A 24,062-nucleotide genomic window follows, 5' to 3' on the forward strand; every position below is an offset into this window, starting at 1 on the left:
GGGGGCCTGGGGGGTGGGGTTGGGTTGGGTGGGGTGGGATGGGGTGGGGAGGCCTGCAGATGGAGCTTGTTTAGGCTGAGCAAGAGTCTGGGTGGAAGTTTGCAGGGGGAAAAACGTGTCTGGCTCTCCCGAGAGGAGGAAAGGAGGGCATGAGGCTCAGGCTTGTCAGCTGGGCCAGGCCACCCCATCACTTCCCCACCCCCCCTCCGTCTCCCACTCTCCCACACCCCCGGCCCTGAGCCCCTGCCCCCCTCCCCCCCCCACACACACACACTCTGGGGGGACAGAAGGCCCTCGATAGCGTCCTCTCAACTTTATCACAGAGCCACGACCCGCACCTGGAACAGACGGGCGGCGGCGGTGCCAGTGATAGCAGGGGCTGCTAATTCAGGCCTGTCAGTGGGGCACAACGGCGCTGATGAAAGCAAGCCGAGGCCTAATGGGAGCACGTGCCAGGCAGCCTACTAGCCCTCTGAGCTCTAAGTGCTTTTAAAAGCCTGCGTCAGCCAGCGCTAAATGTATTCATAGACACCAGTCGCACGTCTTCTACACACACCACTACACTACACTATGCTACAGACAGAAAGAGAGTAGAGAGAGAGGGAGAGAGAGACAGAGAGACAGAGAGACAGAGAGACAGAGACAAAGAGAGAGAGAGACAGAGGGGAAGGGAGAGAGAGGCGAAGGGAGTGGAAGGGAAGGTCGCCTTTTTTGTGTCTGTGTGAGTGTCGATGCCAGAATTTTTTGGTGCTCATTACAAATGCCTGATTGTATTGAGTGCAGTGGAGGAAGTTGACTCCCTTGAGCTGGTGCGTCTCTATTTCCCTCCCTCAGTACTTCCATTAATTATTAATAGCCGTGAGCCGCGTGGGCCCGGCGTGGTGAATCACCTCCTGAGTAACCGTTAGCACAGCTCGCTCATTGTTTGAGGATTATTGTTGTTTGGGGAGTGTGTGCGCTTTGACATAACTTGATTTCTCTTCTCCGTGAGAGGGAATTTCATTCTGGAAACCCGAAGCATTGTCAAGTTTCTTTTTTTTTGTTTTGTTTTATTCCTGTGTTTTCTGCTCTCACTGTTCTCCTGCGTGGAATCTAGTCAGTAGGCTCCACGCTGAAATAAACTGTCAACTGTCCTCAGTAGATTTATTTGGATTATCGAAAGACTAGCCCCCTTTTCTCCCCGTGCGCCATGCACCGGCAATAATCACAGGGCTGGTAAAAATGATTTTTACTGGCTCTTTTGACGACACATGCTGCGTCCAGAATTTTGGCTTTGCTAATGAATATTGGAGCGATTAATGCGCTGATTTATGGGCTGTTGCAGCGGACTGACTTTATGCTCTTGGACAGGGACCGCATGCAGCTGAGCAGCAGTGCACTCGCCACATCTGCGCCGTGCGTGCAAAAGCCAGATATACGTCCAATGCAATGTGCTGCCACTCCGCTGCCGCGAGTGAGTGCGTTTCGGGGGAACCACAACAGAGGCTTGTTGTGATTTAATGCAAATAAGGGTTAGAGTCTGGACACATGGACTGTGTCATATGCGAAGGCGCAAGACGCTTTGCTTATACGATCTCCATTCACACACACACACACACACACACACCCGAGCGCATATGAGTGCACATTCATGCATACACTTTTGGAACTCCCTATCATCGGTTATATCAACACAGATTCAAACCTTATGCTTCTGCAGGCTTCATCACTAGCTTGTCCAAGCAGATGATCATCATATATTCCATCGTGTGCTGTTTGTGGTTTTTTTTTTGCCTGAGTTTCTTTAGGAACCCATTCAAGCACAAACAGGTCAAACGTCTGCAAATGTCCTAGCCGTTAGATGATGTCATCTCGTTCTAATTCTCTATTCCTCTATTTTATTTCTTATTTTTGTTGTTGTTGTTTCCTGTTGCAGACGGGAGCGAGCCAGTCGCAGACGGCCTACTTCCTTCCTGAATTTGCGCTGTCGCCCCAGGGAAGCTTTCTGGAGGACACGACGGGGGAGCAGCTTCTGACCTACCGCTCGGACGATCAGGTGAGCAAAGCTCTCTACGTCCAACCCCCCTCCACCTGAAAAAGCAGAGCTGCCACCACCGCACCCATCCCCTCGTTTCACCGCACACACCCCCTCAAACACACACACACACACACACGATGGATGGCTAGCAGGGTGGCACAGGGGGCAGAACTTCTGTGCAAACAAGCAGAGCCGGGCCGCTCTTGAGCTCGCCCCAGCGTGGCCGCCATCTTGCCCACACAGCCCTGCGAAAGGCCTTTTGTTTGGACAGAGGGAAAGTGACGACCTTGCTGACAGCTCCGAGCCAGATCAGATCGGCACGTCGGGAGAGACATCACACCGCGCTCCTCTCTCTCTCCCCCATCAAAAAAAAAAAAAACGTCCGTTGATTCGCCGCCTCGAACACCCCAGAGTGTTAGGTATCAAAGGCAAACCCGCGGATGACAGCCTGCGCTGTGGAAAATTGAGTTCATGGCTTATTGATCTGCGCATGGCTACTCTGTATTTGCATGGCGGTTATAGCAGTCTGGTGACCCCAGTGATGTGTCGTCTCTCGGTAGCTCTGCCAGGCCAGGCGTGCTCTCTGACAGCATTAAAAACGACTGGACAATAGTGTCATTGTATGAGCGGAGAGAGGGGAAGATGTTGACTCTGTGCTGTATCTTCCTGCACAGTCCATTCTCTCTTTTTAAGGCCAGACCGGGCTGCTGATTTATATAGCGCTCACTATGAGAACATTGCTGTGTGTGTGTGTGTGTGTGTGTGTGTGTGTGCGTGTGCGTGTGTGCGTGTGCGTGTGCGCGTGTGTGTGTGTGCGTGTGTGTGCGTGTGTGTGTGTGTGTGTGTGTGTGTGTGTGTGTGTGTGTGTGTGTGTGTGTGTGTGTGTGTGTGTGTGTGTGTGTGTGTGTGTGTGTGTGTGTGTGTGAGTGAGAGAGAGAGAGGGGGGGGGGCGTTGATACAGGAGAGACCGAGACTCCAGAGAGTAAGCTGGAGTTTGAGTCAGTGGGCAGATGTGGTCCCTCTGCTTTCTCTCTCCCTCCCTCTCTCTTTCTCTCTCCCTCTCTCTCTCTCTCTTTCTCTCTCCCTCCCTCTCTCCCTCACTCAAACACACACACTCACACTTGCACAGATGAGTGTGTGAGTGGGTGTATTGCGTAGAGTAGATTTTGGAGCTCGAGCATTTCACCCATTAAATGAAACACAGATGATCTTTCAGAAGCCCAAAACAATGCGTCGTCGTCCTTAGCAAAGCAGCTTTTCCGTCCCTGCAGATTTGGGACGAGGTGTGAGGCCGAGTCTTAATTAAATTTCAGAGATTTGGTTTGCGTAATCTCCCCAGCATGAAAGTATATCTGAATTTATTTGGTTTATTTGGCTTTCACAAAATGTCATTATTCGAGGAAATCGTATAGTCGTGGCTAACTAACTGCGCCTAACTTCACAATGATACCAGATGGGTCTGGAGTGCATGCATATGACTTTGACTAAATTTGTCTGTGAATTTCAAATATGCAGCAATGGGGTCTGCGAAGCATACTAAACCGGAGAAAGTGATATAAAGAGATATAAATGGATTTGGAGGGCTCTGTGCGAGTTTTACTAGCACAAAGGAATGGAGATTTCCTTACAAAATCCCCAATTTCTGTGGCATAACCTTGTGCCAGCGATGGAACCTTGTGAAATGTGAAACAAGTGTCTCTCTACTGCAGTGCTGGCCAGCTTGCATTGAAGAGGACGATCTATAAGCTCGGCTAACGGGGCTTCCTTCATTTATTAACGAATGATTAATTTCTCTTCACCCATTTAGATCCTCCAGTGAACGACACGTAGTTAAGAGTGTGTTGGCTTCATCAGCAAAAATCGAGCAGCGTCGGGGCAATTTCCAGCAGCCTCTCAGCACGTTGGCTCAGTACTTTCTTTGGGGGGCTGGAGTGGGGTGGGGTGGGCTTGGGTGGGGTGGGTGGAGAAGGTTTGTTGAAATCCTGCCCCACGGTCATCTCATGCCCAGTGGATCTGACGTGAATTATAGCGAAATGGGCAAAGAAGGGGCTTTTTTATAATAAATGTGCGGACGGTTTTCCACGGAGCGAGCGAGCACTGTGCCCTATCACTGTCAGGCTGCAGCCGTCCCAGCAGGCCCCTTTCAGCACAAAGGACTCCTCAGCTCATTCGTAAAAGCTGCATATCCTGCTCTCAGTGAATGTGTTATTATTCAAGTCGCCGAGATAACGACAGACAAGATAAAATGGCCCATATTTCTGTTTAAGCCATGACTGCAGACAGCACACTCCCCGCCAGAGAGCGGATCTCCGTATAGCTTACTCCGAGGAGGATGAACTTAGGTGAACTCGGTGGCCTCTTTTTTTTTCTTTTTTTTTTGGAAGGGCTAAGATGAAATATCACTTCAGAGGACTAGCTCTGACAGGAATGACTGCAATACTGTTCCAGTCACGGAGATGACACAGACGGGGCTGTTTCTTCAGTGGCATGCGGACGGGGGGTGACAGGAGATGAACATGCTGCATTTTGCATGACTCGATTCGCCAGGGTTTTCAGAGGAGACGTTCTGAATTTCCTGCCTGGCATTCAGTCCAGGCCCACCACCATCACAAACTGTAAAGAGAGAGAGGGAGGGAGAGAGAGAGCGAGAGATGCTCATTGATGCTACTGCGTTATGAGCACTGAAAGGTTCGCAGGTACCGGGGGATAATAGATGAAATGCTCCGGAGTAAAATGGATTGCCCAATAAATGAATTGAATTGACTTATTGAACTTCATGTCATCAAAGCGGCCAAGTGGATTTCATTTCCTAGTCATTTTTCACAACAGGGTCTTGTGTTTAGGGAATACTACAAAGTATAATTTACCTGTTTTGGAAAGGGGCTGACACACCCTGGCTTGCAGATTTGCTCATGAGAAAAACATGGTTCTCTCCTCTGTAACTGATGCAACAAGACAATAACCCCCCTACAGCAGCGAGCCGAGGCTAGCAGCACACGCACACACTGCTTGCGTGGAAGAGTACTTCTCATTCCAAGAATACTGGTGTGTAAGTATATAACTCATAATATTGTCAGGCTTTTTCACGCCTCATGTTACGGAGTGAAGATGGATAGTGTTAACCTCAAGTATGTTTTGAGTCACATGTCAAAGGAGCATTATTTCCTCAGACAAACCCTGTGATGGGATGTGGACAGTCAAAGACAGAGGACCTGGAGATTTGCCTTGTACTGTAGGTACAGATCAGCGAGAGATTTAATACGAACATCTTGACTTACATGGAATTTAGGTCGATCTGTCCTGGTAAGCCACTTCTAATAGCTGGCTCCAGGTACATTACCAGTCAAAGCTCTTTTTTATGGAGTTCCTCTCTGCTCCGACTCTACTGAAGCCAGTACTGGGAGCCATTTGCTCAGGTACATTTTTGTTTCCCTGGAAAACTGTTTTTTCTTGCTGGGGCCTGTGTTATTCTAACCTTGGTCCGCTTTTTCTGGCCGTGATGTTGCGGCAGAGAAGCCTGTGACAAGTCCCATTCATGCCATTAAAGTGGCCGAAGGCGTTGTGGTTTGCGTGCTGGAGAAGCAACGTGCTCTCTCTCTCTCTCTCTCTCTCTCTCTCTTCCTCTCTCTCTCCTTGCCCTCTCTCTCCCTCCTTCTATCTCTCTCTCTGTCTCTCTGCAGTACTTCCCTCTCTCTCTCTTTCGCTCCAAGAGGCCGTGAAATCCGCTGGCGCTGGGACAAGCGCAGCCTTTGGGTGATTTACTGTAGGAATCTGCCAGTGGCACGGCAGTCATGTAAACAGACGTATGACTTCCTGGTGTTTGGACAGCGGGACGTATGTATGTACACACTGAGGGGTTCCCAGCATCCTTCAGCTTGGCCTCTGATAATTCACCGTTCTTACCATGTGGCTATCAAATGCCCTCCCAGGACAGTGCTGAAATAGGCACGTGTGTGTGTGTGTGTGTGTGTGTGTGTGTGTGTGTGTGTGTCCCCGTGTGTGTGTCCGTGTGTGTGTTGTCCTGTACTTTTTCTGCCGAGGCAGCTGTTCTGGCTTTGCAGCCATCCGGCGTCAGTGCTACAGTGTGCCGTTGAGCAGGGTTTAGGGGACAAAGGGGGAACCGGCAGGAGAGCCAATGCGTTTGAAAGTTCAGCGGGATGTCTGTGCGCTGAGCGAAACACAAGTCAAGTGTTTGAAGCCACCATCGAGTCTATTACGGGACAGCAAATACCTCCCCGGGTCGGTCTGCCCGTGACCGCCGAGCTGCTTTCGAGCCCGCTGTCGGCAAACGCATCCATCCATCGTCAGCGGATGTGAAAAGCACTTGCAGCTCAAAGCCTCTGCAAGGTGGAGTCCGTCTGTCCGAGAATGCCAGGCAAATGGGTCTGCTGTGCTCCTTTCGTGCGAAATTGCCCCCCCCCCCCCCCCCGCCCCGAAACGTTAGCCCTCACCCGTGCCAGAGAGCAGCCCATGGCATCCCAGTGCTGCTTTTTGAGGTTAGCCACAGATGAAGGGCTTGCTCCCCCCCCCCCCCCCCCCGGCCCCAGGCCCGGCCTGCTCTCAGACACCAGGCTAGCGCTAATAGATAAAGCACATGTTTTTCCTAGCGGCCCTCTGGCCAGGCCTCGGGAGTGGTGGGGCGGGTGACGGGGGCAGGCCAAACGAGCCCGAGCGTAAACCAGCGCCCGCCAGTAAACAGCCGTCACCCATCTAATGGGTTTTTTCATGTGGTCGGGGGTACCTGCGCTGGCCCGGGCAGCGCGCGGAGTGGAGCGGAGCGGAGGGGAGAGAGGGGAGCCAGCCGAGCTCTGGCACCCGAGAACACAGCGGCGCACTGTTTCCACTAAATGAGCCCAGCGTCCCCCCGAATACGGCTCGGCACACAAAGACTGACACTGCGCAGGCAGACGGCCGTTTAATGGATGGGCCCGGGACTGAAATAATTAATTTCAGCTAAAGGGAAACTGTGGTCAGTGGCTAATGGCTAATGGCTTTTTGGGTGCTTATTTTTTAGGTGACATGCGCCTGAAGCTTAATTCACCACAGCCACACTGCGGTTTGTGGCGTGTCTGCTTGGGCTATTTATACGGGAGATGAAGGCAGGCAGGCAGCACGGATCCCTGTTTGTGCAATCGACAGGTCTTGTTTCATTCTGCTCAAAACTGCGACGCCCAGACTTATCATAATCGCAATTATGCACAGTGACTCAGCACAAGACACCCGCGAGTGGAGAGACAGTCGGAATGAAAAACTCTCTCCTGTCTCGTGGGTGGTCTATATCCTGTCTAATCACACAACTGAAATTCTAGATTGTTCACTGGAAGAAAAACAATAGACATTTTGTGCCTGTCAGTTTTTTTTTCCCCAGCAGAAATTGTGGCTCAGTGATACTTAATAATTTACTCTCGGATTTCTCCCCGTACCCGTTAGACTGGAGTTTAAAGCCAGGCGCAAGACGTGAAGAAAATGCCTTTTTCTGAGGAGAGAAATGGGTTGTAAAGCTACAGGTATGTCGGTGAGAGAGGAGTAGCTCTTCTCCCGCTGAGTTTGTGGCCTTTTAAAGCTCTCAGCAGTCCCGTAAGTGTGTTGCCCCTGTGTTGTCCTTGGCCTTCAAGTGTGTAAGTACCTAATGTGTACACTTGTGCGCTCTCTTGTCCCCGCCGTTTCCCTCGCAGGACTACAACAGCTCCTCACACCACTTGACAGTGAAAGCCTCAATGGTCAGAGGAGCCGGCAGCAGCGCTAGCAATTAGCCGCCCAACTCTTAGCAACAACTGTGGAGTCTGAAGTGGTCGCCGAGGCCTCGGAGGATACGGAATCTGTCCACTTAGGGAGAGGAGACAGGCGAGGTGGCAGATTGCCCCGCTTCCCTTTCTTCCAAAGTTGGGAACTCTTGTGCTCCTCAGTTTAGATTTCCGACTTTTTTTTCGAGAGTTTTCTTCCTTTTTTTTGTTGTTGTTGTAGTTATGTCAGCCGGGCAGTCACCCTGAAAATCCCTTGATGGCATGCTCAGCACAGCTCAGGAGATTGGGGAGACCAGCGGGCCGGCGCAGAGGAAATGGGTTCTGAGTTTCACCCGAGCCCTCTCCTGTTTATTTGCCTTATTCTGCCAGCGCCGGCCCGGCCCCAGCGCAGTGGCGAGCATCCCGGAGGCCCGGCCGCAACTCTCATTTTCTCTCTGTCCACACCGGCAGGCGATCGATGTGAAAACGGGCCAAACAGTTGGACAAAAACTTCATTAGGAGTGGAAAAGTGGAAAATAACCTTTGTATCTCTCCCTCTCTCTCTCTCTCTCTCTCTCTCTCCCTCCCTCTCTCTCTCTGTGTGGGTCTGTGTGTATGAGTGTGTGTGTGTGTGTGCCTCTGTTGAGAACATCTCTTTATCTTCTCTAATTAAAACCTTGCAATTTTTCTTTTCTGGAGATGGCTGAAACAGGCGATTTTCTCCTCCTCCCCGAGGCCCTTGGCTACGCTCGCCCGCCTGCCTGCTGTTTTCCCACCATCGCCTTGATCTATTTTTAATGTGTATTTGCATAATTCCAAATTATATCTCGCTCTGGCTTCTCCCCACAGGGATTATTGTTCTGCCACCACCACTGCATCACAAAGGGCCCTCTCTCCCTCTCTCTCTCTCTCTCTGTCTCTCTCTCTCTCCCTCTACCTCTCTCTCTCTCCCTCCCTCTCTCTCGTCTCCTGCACACCTCCACGCGTTGACGGCGCTCTCAGTAGCGTGTAATGCAAATTCCCATTTGCCTAATCCTCAGGAATGTCTGACAAGCAACGACCGGGGCAGCCAAGGCTACGCCGCCACCGCCGCTAACACTTGACATAAGTAACCGGAGACGGCGCGCACACTAATTCATTGTGCAGATATTAGCGAGAGGTGTGTTCGTTTGGTATTTTTTTAATTTTTTTAACTACCCTCCCCACCATACACACCCACCACCTCCTCCCCTGCTTCCCTCTGCCTCTGCATGGTACCCATGGGAGTCCTGCCCTGTACAACAGAGCTCCTTCTTAGACTCTCTGACCCATGTGGAGGGTTTGCGGGGTTGATGTCATCCACAGCAGACGTGCTTGTCACCTTCACAGTCCCTCCTTGGCAAACTCTCAGGTTGTGTGTGTACGCGCCCGATCCGACAGGCTGGCTGAAGAGTTTTGATGTTAGAGCCCTTAAATACCTGAGGAATCAATGTTTATTGCTTTACATGTTTGGCTTCCTCAGATGTATGGGGGGGGGGGGGGGGAAGTATGGCGTCAGCAATACTGGGCTCAGATTCGCTGACTCACTCCGCCAGCGAGCATCTAAACCGCAAGTCTTTTAGATTTTTGATGAAGAGATTTCCTAGAGGGAAGAGCAGCAGCTGTTAGCGGCTACTCTATTAAACATGGAGACAGCGCTTTATTTTTTATGCCCGCGCAACAGAGAGTCTAGACAGGTGGTAAGCTGAAACCGTGGACAGTGTCAGGGAACGTGGTGTTCAGGTTTTCATTTGCATTGTTACAAAATAAACGTGTCATCTCGACGGCTTTGAAAAGCCGGGAAACAAGTAATTCAGCCTCATTACCATCTGTCTCTTTTGTTTCTCCAGATCTACATCTCACATATTTATCCACATCCTGGTGTGTGTGTGTGTGTGTGTGTGTGTGTGTGTGTGTGTGTGTGTGTGTGTGTGTGTGTGTGTGTGTGTGTGTGTGTGTGTGTGTGTGTGTGTGTGTGTGTGTGTGTGTGTGTGTTAGAGAGTGTGTTAGAGAGTGTGTGTGTGTGTGTGTGTGTGTGTGTGCGTGTGTGTGTTCATTCGTCGCGGTCATTGAGTTAAGCGGCCGCCGTAGCTGTGGTGCGGCGTATCAGAGATGGTGTTTGGCTGCAGTCTCTGGTGCCACATTGCTTAGGGCTGTCTCTCCGCTTCGCTCTTGCTCAACAGACGCTGCATTGTTTTCCCCACTCACTCACTCACTCACTCACTCCCAGTGATGCGTTCCACCTGCCCTCCGCAAGACACTTCAACTGTTTCACTCTCGGTGTCAAGTGCACCAAAAAAACCTGTGACGTCTCTCTTTTTACTTTTCACTTGCGAAAACAAATTTGTCTCCATCTGCAAGACAGATCCCATGCTTTTAACGCCCTTCTGTGTGTGTGTGTGTGAGTGTGTGAGTGTGAGAGAGTGAAAGTGTGAGTGTTCATGTATAGGGCTATGCAAGCGGTATGTGTGCGTGTGCGTGTGTGTGTGCGTGTGCGTGTGTGTGTGTGTGCTGGCAGCACACGCCATCATGACAGAGTGCAGACATACAAATTGCTTTGTGCCCTGACAAATCTAAAAATGATCACCCCTGACATCTGTTTTTAACACTTTGCTGGCTGCAGAGCTGGCCCCGTGCCTGATCCAGGCCGTAAAGTCACTGGGAGAGGAAGAGAGGACGGCCCGAGGGTCATCTACCAGCCAGAGGCTGGAACATCTGGAATGACACCAATGGCAGTTAGGAGGGAGTGCATAAAGAGAAAGTTCTGACTTCTGGCACATACACTCACAGCACAGACAGACAGACACACACACTCACACATACAGACTCACACACACACACACACACACACACACACACATGCGTGCACGCATACACATACACATACACATACACACAAACAGAACACGCACAAACACACACACGCACACACACACACACACACACACACACACACACACACACACACACACACACACACACACACACACACACACACACACACACACACTCACAGACAGACAGACACCCACACACACATACAGACAGCCAGACACACACACACACACACACACACACACACACACACACACACACACACACATTCACATACGCACAGACAGAGATGAGCATACATATACATGCACTTACTGAAACACATGTGCTTGTGGTAAGCAGTGATTCTGTGTCGGGTTTTGTCAGAATGCATAAACAGCCTGTAGTTGTGGGGAAATAAACCAATAGAGATTTGAATGAAAGAGGTTTGCTAGTAAATGATCTGTTTGTCACATCAACATTTAGACACCTATTATACATTATCTAAAATCTACACTAGATAACTCTATTTTATGGTGTTGTAGTATTTGTGGTTTTTACTATTATTTCAATTCTCATGTCAGAAAAAAAGCAGCAATCATTTTTGGTCTATTTGAGATGGAGTCCTTGGTTAGTCCTTGATCCTTAATGATGAAGGAAGTACAAAGTAAGAATCTTTGCTGTATGTTAAAAGCACGAAACAGCAGAGAGGACAGAAAATGTTAAGTAGGCAAACTTGTATAATTACGATATGATGAGGATAAGCCCTGTTTTTTAACTTGCTTCACTACTACACAGCAAACCCTGGATATGACTTTGCGCTTGATTATTGAGCACAGCAGAGCATAGACATTTTGTTTGTGCACGCACAAAATTGAAACAAAACTACTCCGCACATACTGTACCCATACATACTGTACACACATGCATGAATAAGCCTGCTCTCATTCTCCTGCCGTTCTACCTGCATACTATTTAAACACAAGAAAGGGTACTTTTCTGTGCTCAGCCCCAAGGCCTTGTATAATGTGGTGGGTGTATTATCAGCAGAAAGGAGCTTGTCATGTCCACTTCTCCTTCTGCGTCTATTAATCAGACCAGTGTTATTCTTGCATTAGCCTGTGGCATAATGGCTGGATGTTATTGTAAGGTTGCAGAGTCCTTTTTTTCCCCTGTATTACTGAGTGTGCCATACAGCAAAGACACTTTTGAAGACCTTTCAATTTTTCCCCCTGAGTGTTGGACTGCTGATGTAAGACACGGGGGCTTGTGGGGGTTAGTAATGGATTGCACGTGTATTATATTAAGAAGCACACATGAAAAACTGATGAATGAAGGTAAAAGAATGTTTTTTTTGGTTGTTCCCAAGTATCAAATTCCAGATTAGTGCTCTTTGTAAATTAAATGAGGGCCGTCTAAGATGTCCAAAACCTGAAACTTCCTCTTTTGCCCTCCTTTTCATGGGGAAAGCAGTATTTTATGAAATCTTTTTTGAGCATATATTTTTGTTGCCAGAGTAAAACATTGGCTCCCAGCGAGTTCTCCGCAGGACTTGTGCATGATGTAAAGTGAATGGAGTTCAGCCCTCTCCACTCCAGCGCAGGAACCGAGTAAAGCCTGACCTGCTCGGGACCGTCAGCTCAGGGACCTGGAACAGCTGCACACCTGTTGTGTAATTTGCTCGGGTTCAAGTTCTCCAAAGGTAGTAAATTCACCACGGCGGCGGCGGCCACAGCCGCGGCCGCGTAGAAGCACATGTGTGAATTCGCTCACTCGGGTTCCTCCGTAAGTCAGCCGTGAAGACAAGGGGTGGCGAGGGAGCCGTGCCCCTCCCCTGGAAGAGCTCTCTGCTGGTGGGGAGGTCTCTCCAGTTAGCCAGATCCTCCTGGACAACAGGTGTGTGTGTGTGTGGCGAACACACCCTCCCTGGCCCTTGCACCTTGTTTGGCCATCATTAGGGAGACTGACGACTACCCGAGGACTTGCGGTGCGCAATCACGTCACACATTTCCTCTGCTAAACCCTTCATGTTCTGTATAAGGCTGTGAGATTAATAAAGTAGATTAACCTTCTCCAAAATCAGCATCATTAAGGTATAATTTCATCTGATTTGTATTCCGTGCACATCAAAGGTTGTTCAACACATTTGCTATGTTAATCTTCGACTAAGCTGTTGATAAAGAAATTTTAAGAAGAGCTTGGCAATTCTTTTTTTAAATTTAGGGGGCTAGAAAGCTCGTTAAAAAACCACACAGTAAAACAAGACACGACGTGTTTACTGTGTGGCCTGAATGCGAGTTCACTTTGCTGTGAGCCAGGCTCAGCCTGATGCAGCAAAGCAAAGTCTTCCTGCGAGGGAATTTTTTTTTTCTACCAGAAAGGCATTTAGACAACAAGAGTTGATAACAGTTTGAGAAGCATCTCTCCTCTGCACTGGTCCAGTCAGGAATTTCGCTTGATTCTGAGCGCACTGGAAAGATCTGATAAAGGCCCGAAGGGTTGCCTCAATTAGAGCTGAACGCATGCACAAAGGGACCGTCTGCCAGGGAATCACACAAAGACGTCTTAACAAGGGCAAAAATGGAACTCATGCGAAAGTCATTACCTGCTAAATCAAATGAGAGAAGTCCAAGCTGGAGTTGTGGAGTTGCACACATGCACACGCACGCACACACACACATACACACACACACACACACACACACACACACACACACACATACTCTCTCTCTCTCTCTCTCACACACACACACACACACACACACACGCATTCACTCTCTCTCTCTCTCTCTCTTTCTCTCTCTCTCACACATACACACTCACACACTCTCTCTCTCTCATACACACACACACACACACACACACACACACACACACCCTTTCTCACACAGACAGACACAGGCACACACAAACCTGCTCCCCCTTCCCATGCACACACCGAGTCTCTAAAAGTGGAGATATTGTTTTTAATCCTGCCTATGATTCATCCAAGTTTTATGTGTTAGGAGAAGAAGCAGGACATATCTCTCTGTACTGTATCATAAAATGTGGCGAGCTCCGGAGTATAATGATAGGCCTCTAAAGAAGTGGCTTGCAGCAAGGGCCGGCCTTTTGAAACGCTGCCATCCTCTGTCTCACCTGCCGTTAATCACAGCCTGTGATGTTTTTACTGTGGAGAGAGAGAGAGACAGAAAGAGAGAGAGAGAGAGAGAGAGAGAGAGGCCCACGAGAAGTCAACCAACTAATCACAGCTTGTTGTCTCCCCATAGACTCATTAGCAGAACTACTGCTGCAACTGCAAATTTGCACACTCTATAAAAACACGCCAAGACCGAGAGCATGCCTGCTGAAGAGCTGGGGTGGAATTCTCACGTACAACCGGTTGGTCTGGTTGACAGGGGTGAGAATCTTCGCCTCCCCAGAGCCGTATTTCTTCAGGATGGGGGGGAAAAGATGGAAATCGTTCAAGTTAGCATCAAAATGGAATCACGATCAGTTGTTTTGTTCCTGCTGGCCACTTAAACCTTTCAAACTCCAAAAGCTTTTACCTGGAGAGTCGTTCTGCACCAGGGCAGGAGTTGCACATTGTAACAAGTGCAGGATAGATTTACATGCTGTCTATATATTTTGTTGTGGAGGAGGCTGCTCTGTGGATTTCCAAATGATGAAATGCCTTTTTTCATGTCAACGGGATGCTCCTGGAGCTTGTATAAAATGGTTTTGTAGGTCTCTTTTTTGGCAGATGACTTCCTTGCTTTTGTAGAGTATGGATGGGGAACAGAACAAGAAATCGGTCAAGGTCGAGGTTACATCGGAGCTGTTTCATTGCGTGGCCCCAGGTTTGACTCAATATGGAGAAAGGAAGCTTTTGTCATTGTTAAAAATCTCAGAGTGAAGAATTTGTGGCTTTGAGGGCTAGAAAAGCAGGGGTCTTCTTGGATCATAAATCAGCATCAGACGTCCCAGAGCACTCCAACGCCAGACGTCTGATTTATCAAACAGTCCAACCTCTCTTTCTCTCTCTCTCTCCCTCTCTCTCCCTCCCTCTCTCTCTCTCTCCCCCTCCTTCCCTGTCTCTCTCTTTCTCTCTTCCAACTCGACCCTGTGTCACAGTCCGTGTTCAAAGTGACAGGCTGCTTACTCGGAAGAGTTGCAGCCAGATCGAATTAAAACGGCAAGAAGACACAAAATGCCGCCTTTTACTTTCCCGCCCCTCGCTGGGCGTGGACGAGGGCACTGAGAGGTTACCATGGTTATTCTGCCACCGGAGTGCCATGTTATCCTGGTCGGACAGGGACACAGTGCATTCCCAGTCGCCGCACCAGTCACTAACTTTTATTAGGGAGGCTCAAATGGATTACCATTGCCATGTTACAAAGGGAGCCTTGCATAGATTTTCCGCCGTGTTGCCCCCTCCTGGGAAAAGCCAGCGGCGGCCTTTGTTAGACAGTGGACGTTTCAGAGGGGGCAGTGTGTCCACCTGCTTTGTCCCCGTCGAGGCTCACTCCCATCTTTTTGTTACCCCAGTGGACTGAAATGGGGGTGAAAAAAAAAACAAAAACGAGAAAGCTCCCATGCTCGGAATTGTGATAATTTGTTAAAGCTTCTCAAAAGAGGAGGAGGAGGGGGAAAAAAACATGTCCTTTGATTCTCTTCCTATCAAGCTAAATCAGACGCCTATAATTTCTCTCAATCCTCTTGATTTGAGTCTGGCAAATGGCTGCTGCTTTTTCCTAGCCCTGCTGAATTAGTTCTCAGGAGAGCCCAAGGAGAGCCTCTCATTGATCAAAGCCATAAATAACCCAAGTTATGAGCGAGGGGGAACACTTAGTTCTGCTCCTAAACAGAGAGGGAAAAAACCCATTAGGAGGCCAGAGACCAAGTGGAATGTCCTTCAGAGCCATTTCTCTGGACTTGCTTTTTGCTCTTTGCCTAATCAAGGCAGTTTTTTAGTGTCGTGTGGCCGACAGACACAACAATAAAAGGTGAGCATTGCAGATGATACATTCTGCGCACAGAAATGCCTGTTGCACAGAGAGAGCATCTCGAGTTGTTGAGGATTTGGCACTGAGGGTGAATTTCAAAGGAACTTGCCCTAATTTCCGTATGCAGGTCAGAAGCAGCCCAGACTCTGAGAGGATTTGCCCTCTCTCCTTCCAAGTAAGGAATATTAAAAAGCGTCAACAAACTTCAGCGGCTCAGCGTTTTCAATGAGATGTCTGAAAGCAACAGCTGAACAGCAGATGATTGCATATGGCAGTGGTCTCAGCTATAAGATTTCAATATCAAATGTTTGTATATACAGTATGTATACGTGTGTGTATGTATAAATGTCTCATGCATCATTTACATAATAACTAGCATATTTCTAGTTGGCAACTGTAGGAACTGGGTTGAATATCAATACAGAATGTACTCATCTGTGACTGTAGATGAGTCACAACTTAAATGGCAGAAGTGATTCACTTTTCATATCTCATATTGATGAGCTGAAGAATAGGATAAAGAAATGCATGCATGCCTTGTGCAGTTGGAAGACCTCAAGGGTCTAGTCGGTCACATTGTCATCTTCTCTCTCACCTTTACTGTCCCATGCAAGCAACCCTTGTATATTTTCTCCCTGTGGCCAGTCCTAATTATTATGGGTTTTATCTGTCTATGAATACCCCCCGATGGCCTGGTGCTGTGTACTTGCTAATAGATTGTGGATTTAGTTAGCCAGGCATGCCAGGCTTAAGGGCTCACCCCTTTAGCTTGGCATAGATCAAGCTCATTAGTGCAGTAGGGCTGCCTACAGTACGTGGCAGCGAGGTGAGCAGTTGGAAATAGACTGGGAAAGTGACTGGTCGTCATTGCCGTCTCACAATAGCAGCTCTCTGGCGCGCGAGCGCAGGGCAGCAGGTCCAAGACAAGAGACTTCTCCTTGAGCAGAATGCCGACTATTTAGGTCAGCTCTTGTCAATCAGTGCGCTTCTAATTTGATACCTCTGATTGTGCCGGTCCGGTCTTTGAAGTGTCGAAAAAAAATGTCCTTTAATTGGATGGTACCTTGTTGGTGCCCTCTAAGAAATATGGTGCCCTTCGAGCCTGCCTTTCAGGCCTTTGAAAAGCCCTAGAGTTTAGTGGGCTATAAAGGCCCTGCACTCAGCTTTGGGCTTGAAGCCCACGCCCCAGTGGGACGCTCTCAGAGCTCCCGCTCTCTCCTTATGTGTTTTGGGAGTATAAATCTGACGGGGGTTTCGGGAAGACGGTTACCTGGGTAACGGTCCTCGGGGGGGAAAAGAGCGGGCGGCCCTGATGGATTCATGTCTTATTTGGCCAACTGTATCATTTACACAAGAAACCGGCAAATACCGCCAGGGACATGTCCATAAAGTGCGTCTGCTGAGGGTCCAGCGGTAGCCCACAGCCTGGGAGAGGGCTGCCCCCTTTAGACTCTGTCTCAGATCGGATAAGTTCTACTCATGCGTGGTTCATGCTTAAAAGTCAGAGCCGGCTTCAACTTCTTCTCCCAGATGACCAGCGGTTTGCCAATCCTGCCTTCTAACAACTGTAAACATTGCTTCTGTGGAGCCCCTCTTGGTGCCTTTGACAAATCAAGCGTCGGTGGATGTGCACTGCAATCTGTGGCGGTAAACAGCAGCTGGCAGCGCGGCGGGAAGCCAACGCAGCTCGGCTCTGTGATTGTAGTCTTGAAGGGGCCGTTATCTCTGCGCTGAATGACTCTGATTATGGTCATTACGATAAGTGTGTTTTCCCCACGGTCAGCTGCCAAGGCATCACACACACACCCCCCCCCCACACCCCCAATTCATCTCCCCGCCAATCGGCCGAATGTGCCGCCGTTGTGTTTACATCTCGCAGCCGAGAGAGCCTGGCTCCGCTCCGCACTCCCTCAGAAACCGCCGAGCGCCGTCACGGGCGTGACTTTTTTTTTTCTTTCCGAGGGGTTGGAATTCCCCCCCTGCCTGCGTCCACCAGGAAGCTGATTGCAGGCTGCCGCCGAATAGGTCACTTAGTCCGCTGGGGACGACTGCGGATAAGAATAGCTGAATGTCACTAAGTGCTGTTTAGGGTAACTTAATTAGGGGACACTTTTAGATGAAAGCCGGTGAGCCTCAGCTGCTGCCTGTCAGGTACCTTCGGAGGACCTCCGTGCCCCTCTCCCTCCTCTGTCCCCGCCCCACTCTCTTCCCAAGAGATGAGCTGCCAAAGGCGCCTCACCTTACAGTACCTGTCCTCCGAAATTAAAGGCTGAGTTGACTGATCCCTGTCATCAGTCTTCTATGAATTCTAAGAACTCCGTGCAGATAATGTGCATGGTGAGATTGACATGTTGGGGTATTATGAGCCCAAAGCTTTTATTCTGTTTTGTTCATAGCTAACGGCTAATCTTACTGCCAAACATTGGAATATCCTGTTTTTTATTGTTTATGCTGGCTGTATATATTTATATGCCTGCAGAATTATGCATAAATCAACATGATAATACATGGTTGGACCATCATGTACCAAGAAAGTCACTTTTTATGTTGATGTCTGGACCTGAAACACATACCAAGTGTGTTATTGGATGAATGGCTAGGCTGTCTTATTTATTGAGTGAGACGGATGTTTTGATAGCTACTGAAGTTAGTCTTACCCCAGCTCCTGGTTTCAGTCAGTGACATCCACTGGAAGATCTCATTCGCTACCTGCGGTTCTGTACCTCTGATGAGTGCTTCATGTGTTGCGTGATGATTCGCAGATATCTGGTTACGGGGGTGATGCACCAAGACTCTGTTGAGGGATGACACTGATAGATTACTCAAGAGCTACTCTTGAATACGCTCAAAGTGCTCACTGTTCCATAACACTGGTCCAGCAGACAAGACCTCTGCTAACCTTACACAATGCAGGAGATACAACGAAGAACGTTCCTCAGGATACTATCGCTGCCCTATTGTGTTTTTTTTTCTCCCTTGGCCTGCTGTTTGTCATCCATAATTGGCTTGTCATGCAGTGGAAGCATCCCTGAGGGTAGCCATTCAGCTCTGCGCAGATCTATTTCTCATGTTGAGCTCCCACAACTCAGATGAAAGCGAGCTATAGAGAGAGAGAGAGAGAGACAGAGAGAGAGAGGAAGAGGGAGAGAGAGAGAGAGAGAGAGAGAGAGAGAGGAAGAGAGACAGCTTTGACTGTAGTCTAATAGCGGTTTGACCCAGCTAACTTCGTGGGCTGCTCCTTTCCCCACATGAAACGCATGGAGCCCATCCAGAACACTTCATTACTGACAGAGACCTGCGCTAGTTATCCTTGTGGGAGTTACACCTTGATTAGTTTCCCATCAGTGTCTCAGAGAAACAGCGCTCCGATAAAGCCAATTCACCGCCTGCATATGAGGTTGCCATGGTCACGCTTTGTTTTATTTACTGCTGCAGCGTGTATGGAGCATAGCTTGCGTAGAAACCGGCAGTGACATTGTAACCTGTGAATAGTTTAGCAGAAGTCACTGGCCAGTCACGGACCAAAAGGACAACTCGCTTGATCTTGGATGTCAATTATTTCAGTCACAGCTGTTGTATTGGCTTGGTTTTCGAACAGAGTATTTCTTTCATGTTAAAGAACCGGGGTGTTCTGTGTTTGTTTTATGTGACATTTTGTCCTGTTTAGTCTTGCGTCTAGTAAATTCATGTCACTTCTGCAGAATTTGTTTTGAAAGCATAATAGTCTTGGTTCAGAGGTAGATATGGTCCAAAAGCATTAACTCTACTCCCTTAACTCTGCTGGCTATATTGAATCAACATTGCCTTTACTATAGAGGTACAGTAAGTCCTTGCACTTTGGAGGGAAAAGAACATGGTAAAATAATGAAATCTGCATTTCTTCCAATTTCCTCTGTTGACCCTGAGAAAAAAGCTACTGTAATTTGTTTCAATTGTGAGAATAAAGTATAACTTCAATTTGGCATTGAAATCTGAACTTTCGTGTCCAATGAAAACAGAATAATTTCTGAAGCAAGAAAAAAAAAAACAGATTCATACGTGAGGTACAAGGTTCCACTTCCCTCAGATGGCCTTATATCACAAGCCTTTTCTCTACTTGCACTTTCAGTGTTGTTAATATTCAATCAAAGAGGACAAACCGCATGGCCCGACACATTCAGAGCACAGCTGATCTGTAGACGTGTCTGATTCCTATAGAAGAGACATCATTATATAAGTCATATAATGGAGAAAGCACACACTTATACAATAAACAGGGTATGATCCTGGCAAATATACTGGATTTCACTGTTTTTGTCTCCAGCTTAGTCAGGGCATGGATGGAATCTGCTGAAATTATTTAAATTAATTAGCAATTGTGGAGAAATGGCACAATTACTCAGACAAATGAACACTATGTATGCAAGTCGAAGTGATATTAATTTTCCTTCTTTGCAAATTTGTATTTGGCAGCTGATTGCACCGAGGGGTTTTGGTAATTGCTGTTTAAACACATTAAATTCTCTCCATGTGCTTAATAGACAAGCTTTAACGTCCACCAAATGCCTATTTGTCTCTGTTGATTTAATATATTTTCCAGCAGGCTTACTTTCGCAAGATGATATAAGATGCCGAGCACTTTGTGCAGTCTAAACTCACTGTTCGGGACATTAACGAATCTCCTCTGATGACTTTCTGGGATTGGGGGAGTTCCTTACCCATGAAGTTATAGGCCGCAGTAATGTCATACTGGCCAGCGAGGCCCTTCAGCCCCAGAGTTGAACCTCCGAGTAGAAACAGCACTACTATCTCTTTAACAGCTGCCAGGGGTTATTATTACACGCCAGGTTTTGTGTACGTTACTAAAGTGGGCCATTTACTTTGCTCTTTCAGGAGCTTGATAGCGGGGATTTCACATGCTTTGCTTCCTGTTTTGCGTCTTCCCGCCTTTGCGTGTCCCTTTGGCCTCCCCCCCCGCTCGGCTCGGGCTCAGGTCACGTGACCCATTATGTCAGCCAAAGTCACTGCTGTATACAGATGCTGTCACCGCTGCCCGTCTGCGTTCCTTTCATCGTTAAAATATGCTCCCCCTTTGAGCCGAAGCCGCTTTTTTTCCCACTCCTCCAGTGTGTCTGTGAACTTGGTCACTCATCCGGCCGCGGTGGTTGCTCCGCCTCCCTGCAGTTGCTCTTGTGTGTCGTGTGAAGTGTGTGGAGGAGGATGTTGGCGGAGTTGAGTTGAGGCTGTCTCCCTCAGGCACACCTTTCACCCCCCCCCCCCCTCCCCCCCCATCTCTCCTCTCGAGTGGGAAGGGGCTGGATCACGATGGGCCATTTTTTTCCCCCCCTTCTTTTCTCCTCTAGCTTCGACTTGGGGGGGCCGTGATCACTCTGCCAGGCCAGATGTGCAGAGACGCCTCCCTCCCGACCTTGATAGATGGTGCTGGCACAGCAGAGCCCTGCGTCTCCTTTGAAGGCAAGCGTTCAGGGAATCTATCAGGTTAGAGGTACTTCAAAACGCGTGCCCTGGCCAAGTCAAGTTGGAATACCTCTCGGCTTTCTCTCCCCGCTCCGCTGTTCTCCCTGTCCGGCTCACCCCTACAACCCACCCCCACCTCACCCTCACCACCACCACCACCGCCTGCCATTCCCAGTTCAGAACGGAATGCTCTTTAATTAGAATGAATGATCCCTTCCTTTGGAAGCTTATTTATGTTGAGTTTTTTCCTCCTCTCTTCGCTTCCCCTTCTCCCCCTCTCTGGTCTCTCACTGGTCTTCTCAGCAGACCTCCCCTCTTTGCCCTCTTTCCCCACTAAGAGTTAATGGCAGATGACTCCCCCCCCCCCCCATCACCTCCTTACGTGAGCCCCCGTTCTGTCTAAAGCAAGGAGGTGTACTGGGGGGGCTGGGGGTGGGGTGGTCGGTTTTACGAGCTTCGCAACTGGCACGTCTGTGCCGGTGAGCCTCTTGTTTGCTGATCACCTTTGAGTTTGCGCTGACCTCTCCCTCTCTCCCCCGAGTGCCTCTGTGAGTTATCTCCGCTCCCCCCCTCCTCCTTCGCAGGGGCCGCCGAGTCACTGGGGCCAGTGGAGCCGTTTTGTTTGGCCGGTTACTAGGCCCCCCTCTCCTGTGTTGGTGGTACTGTTTGTCCCTCGCTGCTCAGCGAGTCTGCAAACAATCTGGCACAGGAGCTGTCACATCTGCACGCCTACTCCTCCTTTATTTGGCAAATGGGACCCCGAATAAATCACAGCAGTGGTGGGAAGGAGAAGACAGTGCAATCTGCAAAAGGACTGAACACTAAGCAGCCGTTTGAGAAAGGGCTCTCCTATGGCCGCCTCTGTTGGCTTAGCATAGATAGTACTGTTCTACTACAATATGTATTACATATCATATCGCTGGTTTTATATATGTCAGGAGATGTAGTATGATATGGACCTCTGTAATATAGGTGAGTGAGGAACTTTAAAAAGTCCCATTTCCAAGCTTTCTAGGCTTCTGCTGCTTGACTCCACTCTATTATAAAATAAGGAAATGTGTTTTTGTGACTTAGTATCCATATTTCATCAAAGGTGTACCCTTTTCTAAAAGTGTGCTGAAACCTGCTTTCAGTCGATGGTTGGATGAAGTACTGCATAGGCTTTTCATAAAGTGAATTATGATAGTGGAGGGAAAACCACATTCTGTCAAGTCATTTTATGGTTTCTGCATATGCTAGCAAAGTCTTCAAGGAATGAAGTTGATAGCATAGTTTTTGATCTGCCAACATCTTTATGTAATCAGCACAATTAAATTATGAATAGTACAACCATTTAAATGAACATAAATGCCTCAGTGTCAAGGCTAATTGAAAGAATGAACTCAAGCTGCGAACCCGCACACACTATTTTTTGAGCCTCTGATTATGAAAAATGAAATGATGCAAACCTCAGTAAGCCACAGAGAATTTCAAATAAGAGCTCGCTATGGAATAGATGGGCACATTTTGGAAGGTTCCTGCCTGCCAGTGCTACGTTCGTCCCCACAAGCTCCCCCCGCCACCCCCCCCCCCCCCCACTCCACCGCCTCCTCTCCTCCACATTAGACTTTGTTCCTGAGCATGAAGTCATGACATTAATGACAAGACAGAGCTCCCTCCTCAAACCTGACGAGCTCCATCGCCTGTGATGTCAAAGAGAGGGTGTCAGCGGGGGAGGAGGGAATTAAAGGGTCGTCCGCCCGCCCGCCTGCAGCTTCCCCGGTTCACTTCTCCGCGTGGTGCCCCAGCGGTCTGACAGCAGTGTCTCGGTGACAGAGCTGCCACTCCCCCCCCCCCCCCCCCCTCGTCCCCAGCCCGCTTCCCCGCTTGTTGGAGAGGTGCTCCGCCTCGCGCTGCCATTTGGCCCCTCTGTGGCGAAGTGGCAGAGGCAGCTCCAAGAGCGCTCCCTGTCTCCGTGCCATCGTCCCAGGGGCTGACGGCGAAGGCTGCCACGACTCCCTTTGGAAGATGCCGTTGAAGTTTCCAGTTGATTTCGACCCCCCCCCCCTCCCCCTTTCCCCTCCCCACCACCACCCCTCCAACTTCTCCCATCCTCCTCTTTTTCCTCTTCTTCTTCGCAGGAGATTTATTAGCTACCTTGCGCACATCTGTATAAGTGCATTATACGCAGAGGGGCTGAACAACTGGACGGAGTGGTGGAGGGGGTGCAGCCGGTCCAGTTTGGCAGGGGAACAGTGCCTCCTCTATGCTGCGGCTTTCTTGCTCTCTCATGAGCGTGTCCTTCTTTCGTTCTCTCCGTTGACCAAGCCGCACCGTTCAAATGGCTAAACCTTCAATGACTGCATTAGGGGGGAAGGTTCCACGGGCCCTGTATTTTTGTCAGGCGTCGTACGATCTGCCAAGGTTGGGTCTGAACGGACGAGAAAAGAACATTAGTCTTGAAGATCAGTCGTCTGGTCCTCAGTGGCGTTTCTCATATGCTTTATTTGATTACCTCAGTGTGTGTCCGCGTTGTGTAATACCTTATACATCGACTAATCTGTCAGCGTGAGCCGCAATTTATTTCCGCATGTTTACTGTGTGCATCAATCACGCGAATATAGATGTTTCCAAGGGGAAGGCTAGCTCGGGATATATGAAGTGCCCTGGACATGTTAGAGGTAGATGTCGCTTCCCGAAGACAGATTTACCATTCCGAACAGCATCTGCTGATGTTTTGAGATTGCAGTCAAGCTGAATTGCAGGACAAGGCCTGGCTCTGTTTGCTGAAGAGCTGTTTGTGACGCCCGGAGCGCTTCCAGAGAACATTTCTGAAATAACTCAAGCGAACAGCAGCTTTCTACAAAAGGAATCATCCAGATGTCACTGACTGAAGCGTTATCGGCGAGCAAAAAAAAGGGTGGGGTGGGTGTATGGGGGGAGGGGGGGGGGGGTGTATGACAGAGCACGGTGATGGCTTGAGAAAACAAGCATATTGGATCAGGGGGCGTATCAGCACTCTTTTGTGTTTGTTATTTCACACGTCCGTTAAAGAATGTGTTTTGATTC

General features: G+C 48.9%; 1 protein-coding gene across 1 annotated transcript in view; it reads left to right on the forward strand.

Moving 5' to 3' along the window:
* Window positions 1-24,062, forward strand: part of adamtsl3 (ADAMTS-like 3) — a 113,051-nt gene that overhangs the window by 11,230 nt on the left and 77,759 nt on the right. Inside the window, exon 3 of the mRNA XM_062549954.1 lies at window positions 1,916-2,035. Coding sequence (XP_062405938.1) covers window positions 1,916-2,035 — 120 coding nt within the window. The remainder of the gene's footprint in view (window positions 1-1,915; window positions 2,036-24,062) is intronic.

Source organism: Sardina pilchardus, chromosome 11, assembly GCF_963854185.1.
Source record: "Sardina pilchardus chromosome 11, fSarPil1.1, whole genome shotgun sequence".
NCBI lineage: Eukaryota > Metazoa > Chordata > Actinopteri > Clupeiformes > Clupeidae > Sardina > Sardina pilchardus.